General features: G+C 38.4%; 3 protein-coding genes across 3 annotated transcripts; 2 read left to right on the top strand and 1 right to left on the bottom strand.

Annotated features, from left to right (window-relative positions):
- The first annotated feature begins 2,604 nt into the window (after positions 1-2,604).
- Positions 2,605-4,780, top strand: LOC126799631 (V-type proton ATPase subunit F-like). Its single transcript, XM_050526868.1, is given in 4 exon segments — positions 2,605-2,667; positions 3,675-3,756; positions 4,199-4,281; positions 4,424-4,780. Coding segments are annotated over 4 exon segments (393 nt in total). The 3' UTR covers positions 4,589-4,780.
- A 2,443-nt stretch (positions 4,781-7,223) lies between these two features.
- LOC126798380 (light-inducible protein CPRF2) lies at positions 7,224-10,219 on the top strand. The gene is made up of 6 exons (XM_050525330.1): positions 7,224-7,669; positions 8,438-8,534; positions 8,743-8,953; positions 9,290-9,365; positions 9,456-9,581; positions 9,671-10,219. The coding sequence occupies exons 1-6, from the start codon at positions 7,277-7,279 to the stop codon at positions 10,043-10,045; spliced, it is 1,278 nt and encodes a 425-aa protein (XP_050381287.1). The 5' UTR covers positions 7,224-7,276; the 3' UTR covers positions 10,046-10,219.
- A 159-nt stretch (positions 10,220-10,378) lies between these two features.
- LOC126799871 (pentatricopeptide repeat-containing protein At3g18970) lies at positions 10,379-12,040 on the bottom strand. The gene has a single exon (XM_050527136.1). It carries the CDS (start codon positions 12,013-12,015, stop codon positions 10,585-10,587), a length of 1,431 nt encoding a protein of 476 aa, XP_050383093.1. The 5' UTR covers positions 12,016-12,040; the 3' UTR covers positions 10,379-10,584.
- Between the last annotated feature and the right edge of the window lie 1,521 nt (positions 12,041-13,561).

Raw genomic sequence — 13,561 nt, 5'->3', positions numbered from 1 at the left:
TCATGTTGTCCACATACTAGAAATGCATATAGGAATATTATGAATCCATACACTTGTGCGATCTCTAGCTGAGATCGGCTACCATATTTTGGTCTGAAAAAAAAAACAATGATATTTGTAGCTAGTAAGCTAGATGGTTAATATTTAGATCATAATATAATGTTCCTTCGATTTCATCCATGCTCCGATGGTTTGGTGGGGTGTGGGATGCTGGCTGAGCTATAAGTTGTTCACATGTTGAAAGAGCAATAGTAGCAACTAGATTCGCTATACTGAACACAAGGGCCAAACTAGACCAAACCAATCAAAGAAATAAAAGGCAAGAAGCAGGCACAAGAGAATAAGGGGCATGATCCAGACATAATAGGCATGCTGCATTTAGGTGAATAAGTACAAAGAAATGGCAGAACACGATTAATATAGGGAAAACCATAGATGCCTCAGACTATCAAAACTAAAAGCTTCTAACCCTTTACCAGTTTTCCCAAGTATAAATTCCACTCGATAATTAACAACTTCAAGTCCAAGTATGTTCCTAGGGCTGGGCGCGGGTTCGGCCCGGGTTTTTTTTTTCAGGGCCCGGGTGTAGTGTGACGGGCCGGGCTTTGTTCTTAAAAAATTAGGACCCGGGTAAAACCCGGTCCGGGTAAGTTAATTGCAGACCCGGGTAAAACCCGGACCGGTAACATCCGGGCCGAGCCCGTCCGGTTTTCCGGGCCTAACTCTATTTTTGGCTGGTTGGCGGCGAATCGGCAGTGCGAGGCGACGATAATGGGAATCATGAGATTGAAATTAGTTAAGTTTAAGGTTATTTGGTTATGTTCCAGTGTTATTGTATATATTCTATAAGTTTAGGATCACTTACGAAAACCAATTACATAATAACACCTAATGTCCCGGGTTTCTGGGTTTTTTGTTTAAAGATTTGAAGACCCGGGACCGGTCCGGACATAACAAAGCCCGGCCCGTTTATCACATGACAACATATGAGCCCAGAAAAAAGCCTGATCTGCCTGGACGGGCCCGTCGGTCCGGTCCGGGTTTTTTTTCTTCTTCGGGCTTTTTGCCCAGCACTATATGTTCCTCCAGGTTTGTTAATGCATGCTCCTCCACCAACATAAACTGCTAATCAACAACGGCTGGTCTTGGATACGAACCACATTGCCTTGTGTAACCCAGCACACACTGTTAATCGTTCTCCTCATCAGTGATCTCTAATTGTCGGTTAGCTCCTCTTGCGGAAAAGATCTAAGCAGCTGGCTACAGTATAGATAAACTCATGAGTATGGATTAAACTTGAAATCAAATGTCCTTTATGAGGAAGAAGTTTTTGGTCTTACTCTATGATTTGCATCTTCTTCTTTTTTTCCAGTCAGTCCAGCTTGGTGTTACTTTTTTTTTTCCACGTTTAAATTCCTCTAGTTTTTAAGAAATCTAAACTTTTTTTTGTTTTTCCTAATTTTAAGACTTGGCCGGATCCTTCATTTTCATCTGCATTCCCATGGTTTGCTGGCATATCAGCATATAGATACGGAATTCTTATAAGGGATGGAAATAACTAGAGCAAAATCCATAGCAGCATTGAGCAAAATGCTTAGCAAGTGAGTGCTTCTGGTTTTTGTTGACACAAATCATTCAAATGATGAAAGATATAGACAAGGATATCATGGCTCAGTTAGTCAGGCCAACAACTTCAGACATCAACCTTTGACCCGGATCCATAACCCGGGTCCAATTCCACAGGTGCTTATTATATATATAATATATATATAAATTTCGATACCTTGATAATCTGAAACTGGAAATTGAAGTTCAGCTCTGGTAAATTGATTTGTTCTGTGAATGGACTATTGAATTGAATTTGATGGATTTTATTTGTTCTTGGTGAACTTAATATTGAGTTGTAATGCAGGGGCGGATCCAGCTCTAGTTTGACTGGGCTGGAGCCCAGAAAAAAAAACTCAAAAAAAAAAAATTAAAGCATCAGCACGGGTTTCTCTCTGTCTCTCACACTTTCGCGTCTTCTTTTTTCAATATCTGAAAAGTTTCTCGTCTGCTTCTGTTGGTCTGCTCTTCAGCCACTTCTTCTAATCATCTTCTCGAGTTCTCGTTCAAGCCTGCATGTCACCACTCACAACTCGTCATTGCCCGTCGTCATTCTCCACTTCCCCGTGCGCGCCGTTGAAGCTCTGGACCAGTCCACATGTTTAGCTATTTTCCTCTAATCTCTTTCAAAATTAAATCAAATTTTAGCTTATGAAATGATTGAATTTTTGGAATCGAAATTGGGTGTTAGTATGTACTATATGTTACAGAATGACTGGTGACTATGATCAGAGATTGAGTATTTTATTTGTCTATTGAAAATTAGAATCAAAGTAGTAAAATTTATTAATTAACATCAGGCGAGATGCATACATAATGAAAGATAAAACAAAGATGTATAGATATTAATTTGAAATTGCTTCATTCTGATGACAAATATCGACATACCTAATATAAAGAGAAAAAAAAATTTGCTCTTCGCGCAAAAAAAAAATTATTTTACGCTTCGCATCAAGTTAGCCATAGTAACATTTCAATCCTAGATCCGCCACTGTTGTAATGGCTGGAAGAGCTGGCATTCCTAATAAGAGCTCGGCGCTCATTGCCATGATTGCTGATGAGGTATGGATAATGTTGATTGTGTTTTTTTGTAAGTTTTAAGGTCAAATAGGTGTTATGTGAATAATGCTGATTAGGGACCAAACTTTTTCGTCGATCTACGGTACATTGTTTGATAAAAGATCTATTGTTTTTGTGTAGTAGTAGAGTAGCTGACCTGATTATTTGATAAGGGCTATCTGGAAGTTTTGCACATTTGATCCGCCGTTTATATATTTCTCTTTGATTGCAACTGAAGTATTTCAGTTAGAGAAAGCACACTTCTTTTCCACTGATTTAAAGGAAATCGTGTCTGTGAAGAGCAGATGAAACATTCTGGTAGCATCTTGTAATTTTAAGACACAACTAATTCTGAGCTTCTCCTTGAAACTCAGAACTGGTTGCAACGCTTAAGTGATACCTTCCCAACATACCAAAGTTAGTTGTCACCCCAAACATACTCTAAAAAGGAGGACTTGTATGCTTTTGTGCACCACGGGGTAAGCCTGGAGTTGTACTTTTTAAACGATAAGCAAAAACCAAAGATGCTATTCTTAGCATTGTTGAGTCAAACTCGTACATGTGTTAGTGCGGCCTCAACACAAGCTACCTTGTCAGGCCCATCAGGAACATAAGGAAGGAAGTGCAAAGGAAAGGGTGCAGAACCCCAATCTTGACTGTTCTGAGTACTGAGAATGACCTTTTATTTTCCAGTTCCAGAGAGTTACAACGTTTTCATCATTAGCTGCCTTGTTTTAGAGATTATAAACTATAGTACTTTTTTGTATTTAGTTACACCATGAATCTAGACGGTCCTCTGAATTATTCTTGTTCTGTGGTGTGAGTGTAGGGACGGTTCATGCTTACACCCCCATCTGTTGTATTTATTTCCTGATAGATATGAATCATATCTATCACACCTTATGACTGTTAATGAGTGCTGAGATATCCAATTATTAGTCCGTGATAGATATAAATCATGTCTTATGAATTTGGAATACCCACTTGATGAAGTAATTGTTGTCATGTAGGATACTGTAACTGGATTTCTGCTGGCTGGAGTTGGCAATGTTGACTTGCGCAGAAAGACAAATTATCTTGTAGTTGATTCAAGTATGTTACCTCTATAGATGTCTTCTTCTTTTCTTTGGGGACTAATTTGTTGTTGATACTCTAACTGCAACTTCATCTGTATTGGTTGTTAGTTTCTTTATATGCAGTCAGGTTAAATGCCGGTTTTGTCTATACTGATTATATACCAGTATTACATATTGGTGAACGATGATGATAATGCCAGAGAAGTTACAGTTTGTTTTGCTGCGTTCCTTCAATCTTTTCTTCATAATCACTATAGCAACTTTTGATCTTAACCCACAATTGCGCTTATTGATGAATAAAAAACTAGTGATTTTCTCTTGTTGAGAGATAATCCTAGCTTTAGTAAGTGTCTACAACATATACTAATATTTGAAGCATATGTTGACTTATATCAAAGTGGTTCATATATTGGTGTTTTTTTCCCCTTAGAAGTATGTATTTCTTGTTTTCTGCTCAGAAACAACAGTTAAGCAAATTGAAGATGCCTTCAAAGAGTTTACCACAAAGGATTAGATTGCAGTTGTCTTAATTAGCCAATATGTAAGTTCCCCATACTTTGAAGTTGCTCTTATGCGTATGTTTATTCTGTTAAGGCAATATCTGCAATTGCATTGGTTACTTTCCTTTCAAATTGGTTCTTGGTTCTGGATGAGATATAAAATTTTATTTCTTTTCTTACCAGGTTGCGAACATGATAAGGTTTCTAGCTGATAGCTACAACAAACCAGTTCCAGCTATATTGGAAATCCCTTCCAAGGATCACCCGTATGACCCTGCAAGTGATTCAGTTCTTTCGCGAGTTAAGTACCTCTTCTCTGCCGAATCCGTGGCAGGAGACTGGCGTTGATCAGTGTCGATACTACATTATGTTTCACTCATCAGGTTCCCAAATAAGTTTTGCATTGACACCATATATGCTCTTTCTTTTGTGCACACCAAGTGCTATGTTACAGAGAGACTTGCAGTTGGTTTGCTATATCTGTGTATTCCTAGATTCCCTGTGGGTCTATCTATAAATAGCAATGCAGTTTGAGTGTTATTGACCTTGCCAATCTTTGAATTGTGTTCTGTGAATCTGAAAATGACCTTTCCATACTTAAAGATCATTATGGATAAGCTTGAGGGCAAACTCAGATTAGTTAATTCTAACCATGAAACAACCATCCACCACAAGTTTCTGACACAATTTTGTGGAACCTTATGAACCTCTTAAAATACAATAACTTGGGGCCTAAATTGCCTCAAAAGGAAGCACTTGGACAGGGTGATAGGTCAGTTGTTGTTTGATTATGGCTGGCAAGGGTCCAAGGAATTGAAAGCAAAAAGTTACAAAGGCTAAGCTCTAGTGGCAGGAGCACCAAGAGGGAGCAAAGGGGAAGAGACGATGGGATTTCCTAGCCTTGAAAATGAGAACATATTGGACCCCCATAGATACAAAAGTGTGTGGGAGAGATTTAGTGTTTATCCACAAGAGAATTTCTGGAATGTAGTTAGAGCCGCCGCATCCCCTCTTCTTAACTTGCAATTTACTCCTGGTATAAGTCTTCTATTCCTATCAAGATATGGAGAAGGAGCGCTTTTGATGTTACCTTGAGCCGGAAGAAATAAAGATATGGTGTACAGGATGGAGATGACTTGATTGCTACTTAACAGACCCAACATCTGGTTTTAGTTTCTAATAAGGATATGAAGATAGGTCATGAGCATTATTATTAGTATAAAATGAACTAGCCAAGACGATTTAATGACGTCTGAAATTTAATTTCCCCTTATATCTACATTCTTATAGCCAAGACGATTTTAGTATTATTGTGTATCTGCCTCTCTCTCTCTCTCTCTCTCTCTCTCTCTATATATATATATATATATATACTCCTTATTTAGAGTGAAACTTCAACTGTGAAGTTTCCATTTTAGCACACTTTTCGGTCAACTTTTTTCACCATAAGCGATTCAATATTTAGGTATGTTATTCAAGATCATCTCTACAAAATTTCATCTAATTCGGACATCGTTAAGGTATTGAAATTAGATTAAATCAATGAATGAATTAAAACTGTTCAACGTGAACCGTTCGTGTAAATCTCAATTTTAAAAGCTCAAACCATTGTCAAATTGGATGAAACTTTGTAGAGATGATCTTGGATAACATACCTAAATATTGAATCGCTTATGTTAAAAAAATTTGACCAAAAAGTGTGCCAAAATTAGAAGGTTCACTCTGTAATTTCAGAGTGAAGGTTCACTCTGCATATGAACTATATATATATATATACGAGGGTTTTCAGGTAAGGAGGTCCTTATCTTAGCTTAAGGTATATATTTTCATTTTTGACCAACTTTTCGATCGAGTTTTCACATCTCCACCGTCCAATATCTAGGTTATAACGTATAAATCATCTCCACAAAATTTTAGCCGATTCCATCACCGTTAAGGTACTCATAACTTTGATTTTCTACTCAAAATATGAACGGTTCAGGTTCGGCAAATTCAATACGTCCATTGGTTTTGATTAGTTCGATACCTTAATGATTATGAAATCGGCTGAAAGTTTTTGGAGATGATCTATACGTTATAACCTAGATATTGGACGGTGAAGATGTGAAAACTTGATCGAAAAGTTGATAAAAAATGAAAATCCGTACCTTAGCTTAAAGTACGGACCTCCGCACCTGAAAAATTCCGTACATATATATATATATATTTACAATCAAATTTGGTTCTACATATTAATTTAATCGAATACTATTTGTCATGTGTCTTACATAGAAACGTTTAGAACACCACCAAATCCTTTGTTTTAATTTATCCATCTCAATTGAGTTCAATGTATTCAACAACATTGAATAGTCTTGCAAAAACCACATCATAGTTCCAACTAATCAAGCAGATGCATACGCATGTACGTACAGAGTACTAAAGTCTCCACCTTGTTGAATTAGCTAGCTAGTGTTTGTATGTATGTGTGTATGATAAATACAAAGGGAATATAAAATTCCATGTCCATATTTGAATTTGATCACCCAATTTTTGTGAACACCATAACAGGGAAAAAAGACTACCAAAAACCAAAGGACCAAACCTAATTCCCCCAACAAAATCTCTGCCCCACAAGTCCACAAACCCAGAAAAGAAACCTTCCCTATCCATTTTATCATTGAATTTAGTCTCCCAAGGACCCCACAGAATATAATTTACCCAAAAAATTGCCCTAACCAATAATGAGAATCTCCTGTCAACAAATAAACACAAATTTAGAAAATTATAGTATAAATGATACATGATATATATCTTAAATCGGTCGATATTATTTTATAAATGTAATTAAAAAAATAATATTTATTATTAATTGTCGAATATAAAATATATATCATAAGTACATTAAATTAACCCAAACTAATACGAATTACTTGATTAGCTGATTTCATTCCTGTTCTGATAGTAATAAAATATGTCTTTTGTTTTCTTTTAAGGATCCAAAATCAGATAAAATACAAACTAGGACAATAGGAGAGAGAAATAAAGAAAACAAAGATGGATAGGGTGTTCTCTTCCATGGAAGAAATGTCTGACCATCTCTGGTCTTCTTCTTCAGCAAAACAACCTGGTAACAATGAAAATGAAGATGAAGATGAACTTTCCAGAATGAGTAGAAGCGCTTCTGAGTGGGCCTTTCAGCGTTTTCTCCAAGAAGAAGGCTCTGTTTCACCTTCATCTTCCTCACAGCAAGCTCAGAATGAAGTTGAGGAGATCAAGGTCAATGCAACTAGTATGGCTTTCCCAAATGGGCCAAGTACTAGTAACACTAACAGCAGTGCCGCTTCGTTTAAGGCTCCTAATGTTCCTGTTGATTCTGAGGAGTACCAGGCTTTTCTCAAGACCAAGCTCGATCTGGCTTGTGCTGCTGTGGCTTTGTCTCGTGTAAAGGTTCGTGCTTTTCTTTCTGGGTTCTTTGGAAATCTGGTTTGAACTGAACTGATACTTGGTAACTTGGTGAATATGGTGATTTTAGTAACTGGATCCAGCTAAAGGTGGAGACTTTATTTACTTTTGACTTTTGTTTGATTGTTAGTGATTGTGAGATTTGTTCAGGTTGGTTTGGTGTTCAGTATCTGTTTCTGGTGTGTGTTTCTCTGGAACTGTTCAAGTGGGTAGATTTAGTTTGAGATTGGTTGATGTTAAAGACTCATAGGATGAACAAAGAGAGAAAGGGAGAAACGGTAAAAGGAATGATTTTTACTTTGACTTGGAATTTGGTTGTGGATTTGTGGGACCTTTATGGTGATAGCAAAAGTAACTTTTCTGAAGTGGATGTAATGTTTCAGAAGGAAAACAAGGGCTAGATGGTAAGGGAATGAGTTAATTTGTATGAAAGAAGATTAGTACCCTGTTCTAGAATTCTAGAAAGTGTAGAGTTTACTTAAAGATAAGGAAATAAGGGTAGTGGTTTGCCATCATAATTGAAGGTCTTATCATCTGATTAAAGAAGTATTGTTTATGAGGTATTATGAGCTCCTCTGCTTCTGAAATGAAATTCGTTAGCAACAGATGTTATCTGCATGTCATATAGTTCGGATGTGTTTGTTTCGAGTGTGATGTTTCCTCTTTCCTTAAGGTGGGTCGAAATAGATTTAAAGCACTACTCTTTTTTCTGTATAGATAGACGCTAGCTGATATGTTCTTGTCGTGTCGTAGGGATCTTTAGTGAAAGCTCAAGATTCTGCTTCTTTAGCTGACAGTGGGCGACAGGCTTCTGGTGATATGCAACTCGGTTCCCCAGCTCCTTCTCAAGGTTCGCATTTCTCTTTGTACGCATTTACAATATATGGTGTGATGAATCATGTCTAGATATGGGAGCATCTCCACAAAGGTTCCCACTTTTAATCTTATTCCTTATGCATTTCTTATCATATAATCTATTTATAGATATGAGTATATATTGATATATTGTGATAAGTACGAACTCGGAATATCATCTGCTTTTTTCTTGACCCATGTAGGAGCTGGGAATGATTTATGCAGGTCAAATGATAAGAGTGCTAATGCACCATTTGGAATTCCTGCATTGCCTACAAAACCAAGTAGATCCGGGGTTCCAACAAGGCAAGCAATAAGTGGATCATCTAAGGAACTCTCAGATGACGAGGAAGTTGAAGGAGAAACAGAAATGACTGAAAATATGGACCCTACTGATGCGAAACGTGTGAGGAGGTAACAAACTGTTCTAATGGCGGTTTTATAAGCTTTTATATTCTAAGTACTAGGGACTGGAATTTCGGGAACTACCTTCTGAAGGAGATAGCATCTAGAACGCAGACCATTTTGGTTAAGTTCGTGAAAAAAAAAAGTATTAGAAGTGTTAACTACTTAAAACTGTAATCATTCTAACTTGTTTGGTTTCACATTGATGTTCATGGAAAAAACAAAATAATGTTTCTTTTCACCTTTTAGATTAGTGAAATCATTGAGATGTATACATGATATGTTTACTTTCTGACTTTATAACAATAATTTAACTCCTTTTCAATAATTTGTGGTCATTTCCAGAATGCTCTCTAATAGAGAATCAGCTAGACGCTCAAGGAGAAGAAAGCAGGCCCATTTGACTGAACTTGAGACACAGGTTCAAATGCCTTTTTAGTTGCCATCTTGGAGTCGATTATTCTTGCATCTGCAGTCTTTTCATCTGATCTTATTGCTCAATGCTGTGCAGGCATCTCAATTAAGAGTTGAGAACTCCTCACTATTGAAGCGTCTGACTGATATAAACCAGAAGTACAATGAAGCAGCCGTTGACAACAGAGTTTTGAAAGCTGATATTGAAACATTGAGAGCAAAGGTAACATAGGGGCAAAACAATTCTAGAAACACAAGGATTAGTTCAAGATGAGTCAAAACTTGATGTGATTTTGTTGTTTCATTTTCCAGGTAAAGATGGCGGAGGAGACGGTGAAAAGATTAACTGGATCAAACTCCTTTCGTACTATGTCAGATGTGTCCTCAATCAGCATGGCACCATATGATGGAAGCCCTTCAGAAACATCAACAGATGCCGCTATTCCCGTGCAAGATGACAAAAACCATCACTATTTCCAACCTGCATCCAATGACTCTATGCCAACTCATGACCTCAGAGGCAACAATGGCTTGGGAGACAATACGCCTTCAGTTGAAAATGCGCAGCTGACTTCTGCAGCAACATCGACCGAACTGGCTGGGAACAAGATGGGACGAACACCTTCGTTACAGCGAGTTGCTAGTTTAGAGCACCTCCAGAAGCGGATCCGCGGTGGAGAGCAATAGTTTACAAGCTCAATGATCATCTAAGCATGAGGAAGGATTTTGAATGCTGCTGCGAACAGCAGTTGTATTGCAATATTATTACGGGGCTTAGTTATGTAAAACTCGCTACCATTTGTCCCAACTACACTGAATTAAACTCATCAATATTTTTGCCACCTATGGCTTGTCATGTAATGCCATGCACCGAAATGACTGCTAATCGCATTGCTTCCAGATGTCTCTGTTACTGCATCACTGAGTTATTTGCACAAGAAACTTTAAGGATCCAAACTTTGAATTTAAAAACGGCAGCTGATAGTAGCAATTTGTATGCAGTTCATCACTCATTCACTCTCATCTGAGATGGAAACGACATGTAGGACTAATACATAATTGAGTGATAAGACAATCAGACTTGGTCCATGAGTGTCAAGTAAATAGCCAAGATTACAGTAGACAACACCACATGTTAAAACTTCAGGCTCAGGTAATGCAGATTTTATTGCAGATGGTATGGGTTCACGAAGGCTCAATGTTTTGTAGCTTCATTTCCTAGCAAACTATGACCCATCCCAGACATGATTGCTAGTAGTTTGAACTGAACTAGAGCCAGCTTTATTTTCTACTCTCATGACCTTCATCTCCTCTCTCACCATCTCCACAGCTTCCCACTTTTCGGCATGAGCAAAAATGTTTGACAAAGCTACATAGTCTTCACTCTTTGGAATTTCATCTGCAGAACTCTGCATGACCTGGATGTGAAGCAGCTTCTTCCCAACCTTCTCTCCCATTGAGGCATCCCCATGAACATTGCACGAACTTAACAAACTCCTCCACAAGACAGCATTAGCTTCAACTGGCATTGCTGCTATGAAGTCATAGGCCTCACACAAATGCCCACTTCGGCTAAGCAGGTCAACTATGCAACCGTAATGCTGCATCTGAGGAGTGACTCTAAACTTGCTCTTCATCATATGGAACAATTGGAGACCTTCTTCAACAAGTCCAACATGGCAGCAAGCCGAAAGCAAGCTGGTGAAAGTCACTGCATTTGGGTTTGTTCCGTTAGCTTTCATTACATCCAAAAGCTCCAGTGCTTCACTCGCCTTACCATGAATAGCCAGCCCTGTTGCCATTGCCGTCCAAGTCAAGACATTTCTCTGCCTCATCCGCTTAAAAACAGTTAAAGCAGTATCAAGACTCCCACATTTCGAATACATATCAACAAGACCAGTTCCCATAAAAACATCACTATCAGGAGCAGGTATTGTCTTCTCTACATAACCATGTACACAGGCACCAGTTTCCATCACACCCAAATGAGAAGCCGCGGAAAGAACACAAACCATTGTAGTATCAGTAGGTTTCACCCCAGAATCACCATCTAACATGTCCCGAAACAACAGCAATGCATCCCGAGCACTTTCTCTCTGCGAAGAGTACCCCGTGATCATTGCATTCCACGTAACACTATTTCTCTCAGTCATTTCATTGAACACCTTACGTGCCGAATCAAAGTCCTTATTACTAGCATAAAAATGAAGTAAAGTAGTATGCACCAAAATGTTTGATATGTTACCCTGTTTTACTATACGGGCATGAATTTCTCTCCCTACTACTAATGTTGGAACTGAAGGCAACCTAGCACAAGCTCCAAGAACAAACTTGTAAGTGAAGTCATCAACACACAAGCTTGCTTCAGAAACCCAATTGGCAAAAAGAAAAATAGAATCTTGAGGTTGAGTACATCTAATCAAAGTGTTAAACAGGAACAGATTAGGCTCATCAAAATGTTTGAATACCAAATGGGCATAAAGACTAGTGCTTTCTGAGTCTGACAAGCCACAGTAGTGCTCAATTAGCTTGCCATATGTAAAAGTTGATTTCAGACCATTGGTAATCAACTGGGCATGAGCTTGCTTCAGTTGGTGTGTGGATTTTGGTTTCAGGTTCAAGAGAGAAAGAGCTCTAAGTCTTGGCAGATGGTGCATGTGGGCTTTTGAAACAGAGATGAGAATCAAAACACAGAAACTGAAGCAGAGTATATTTACCTCTGCAGAAAGTAAATGAAGGTTGGAACTTTTCTGTTTTATACTTGGTGAAATTGGAGAATTGAATGTCAGAACATGAAAGTTGAGTAGGGCTGGGCAAAAAGTCCGAAAAAGAAAAAAAAAACCGGACCGAACCGCCGGACCCGTCCGGGCGGGCCGGATTTTTTGCCGGGCTCATATGTTGTTATGTGATAAACGGGCCGGGCTTTGTTATGTCCGGGCCGGTCCCGGGCCTTCAAATCTTTAAACAAAAAAACCCGGAAACCCGGGACATTAGGTGTTATTATGTAATTGGTTTTCGTAAGTGATCCTAAACTTATAGAATAGATACAATGACACTGGAACATAACCAAATAACCTTAAACTTAACTAATTCCAATCCCATAATTCCCATTGTCGTCGCCTCGCACTGTCGATTCGCCGCCAACTAGCCAAAAACAGAGTTAGGCCCAGAAAACCGGACGGGCTCGGTCCGGATATTACCGGTCCGGGTTTTACCCGGGCCCTGCAATTAATTGACCCAGGCCGGGTTTTACCCGGGCCCTGGTTTTTTTAGACCGGCCCGTTACACTACAACTGGGCCGGGCCTGGGCCCTGAAAAAAATTGCCCGGGTCGGGCCCGTGCCCAGCCCTAAAGTTGAGTAGCCCATGTGTAGAATTGGGGAAGTTACAAATGGTACCGAAACCCCCGTACCGAATCTCAACGGGACGGGATGAATCGGTAAAAATTTTCAATACTAAATCGATATCGATACCGATACCGAAAGTATATAATCGATACAGGTCAGTTATATTAGATCTGATACCGAATATACTGAACCGTAACGAAACCATAATAACTCATATTTTGGAGATGAGGGGTTTAGGGTTCACAAAAACCAATATACCCTAACCTATTTCATTGAAAACTCATCGCATTCATTCACTTCGCGACTTTATTCTTTCACTTCACATCTTCGCATTTCATTCTCAATCACTGACTTTGCCCTTCACTCTTATTATCAAGTCTCAATCGCAGCCTATCAGAATCTCGATGAGAAAACTGAATGTAAGCCTTAATTCAATCTCGAATTCTTAATTGAAACTCTGAAAGTATGAATCATATATGCAGTTTGGGTTTTACTTTCTTTGGGTTATGGTTTGACTTTGTGTTCGTTTCAAATCGAAAGAGTTTGAGTTTTGTGTTTACTTTATTTGTGCAGAAGTATGAATTTGTATAGTGTAAAACTCTCAATTTGTGCAGAAATATATGCAGTTGTAGGAATTGCTCTCAATTTGTATCTTTTCAGCTTTGTGAAAATGTGAAGTGTGTTAATTGTATCTTTTATGTGAATTTTGTTCATAATTGAACCGAATGATGCATATGTAAATCTTGTGGAATTTATCAGTTTGATACCGAAAAAGTATCGAACCATACCGAAATCGAACGATATCGATTCAGTTCGGTATTAAGATTGATAATAGCAATACCGAAATATATAATCGG

This window comes from Argentina anserina, chromosome 6 (genome assembly GCF_933775445.1).
Source record: "Argentina anserina chromosome 6, drPotAnse1.1, whole genome shotgun sequence".
In the NCBI taxonomy this organism is placed as follows: domain Eukaryota; kingdom Viridiplantae; phylum Streptophyta; class Magnoliopsida; order Rosales; family Rosaceae; genus Argentina; species Argentina anserina.
The sequence above is the reverse complement of the archived record's forward strand: the minus strand, read 5'-3'. Positions and strand labels throughout refer to the sequence as shown.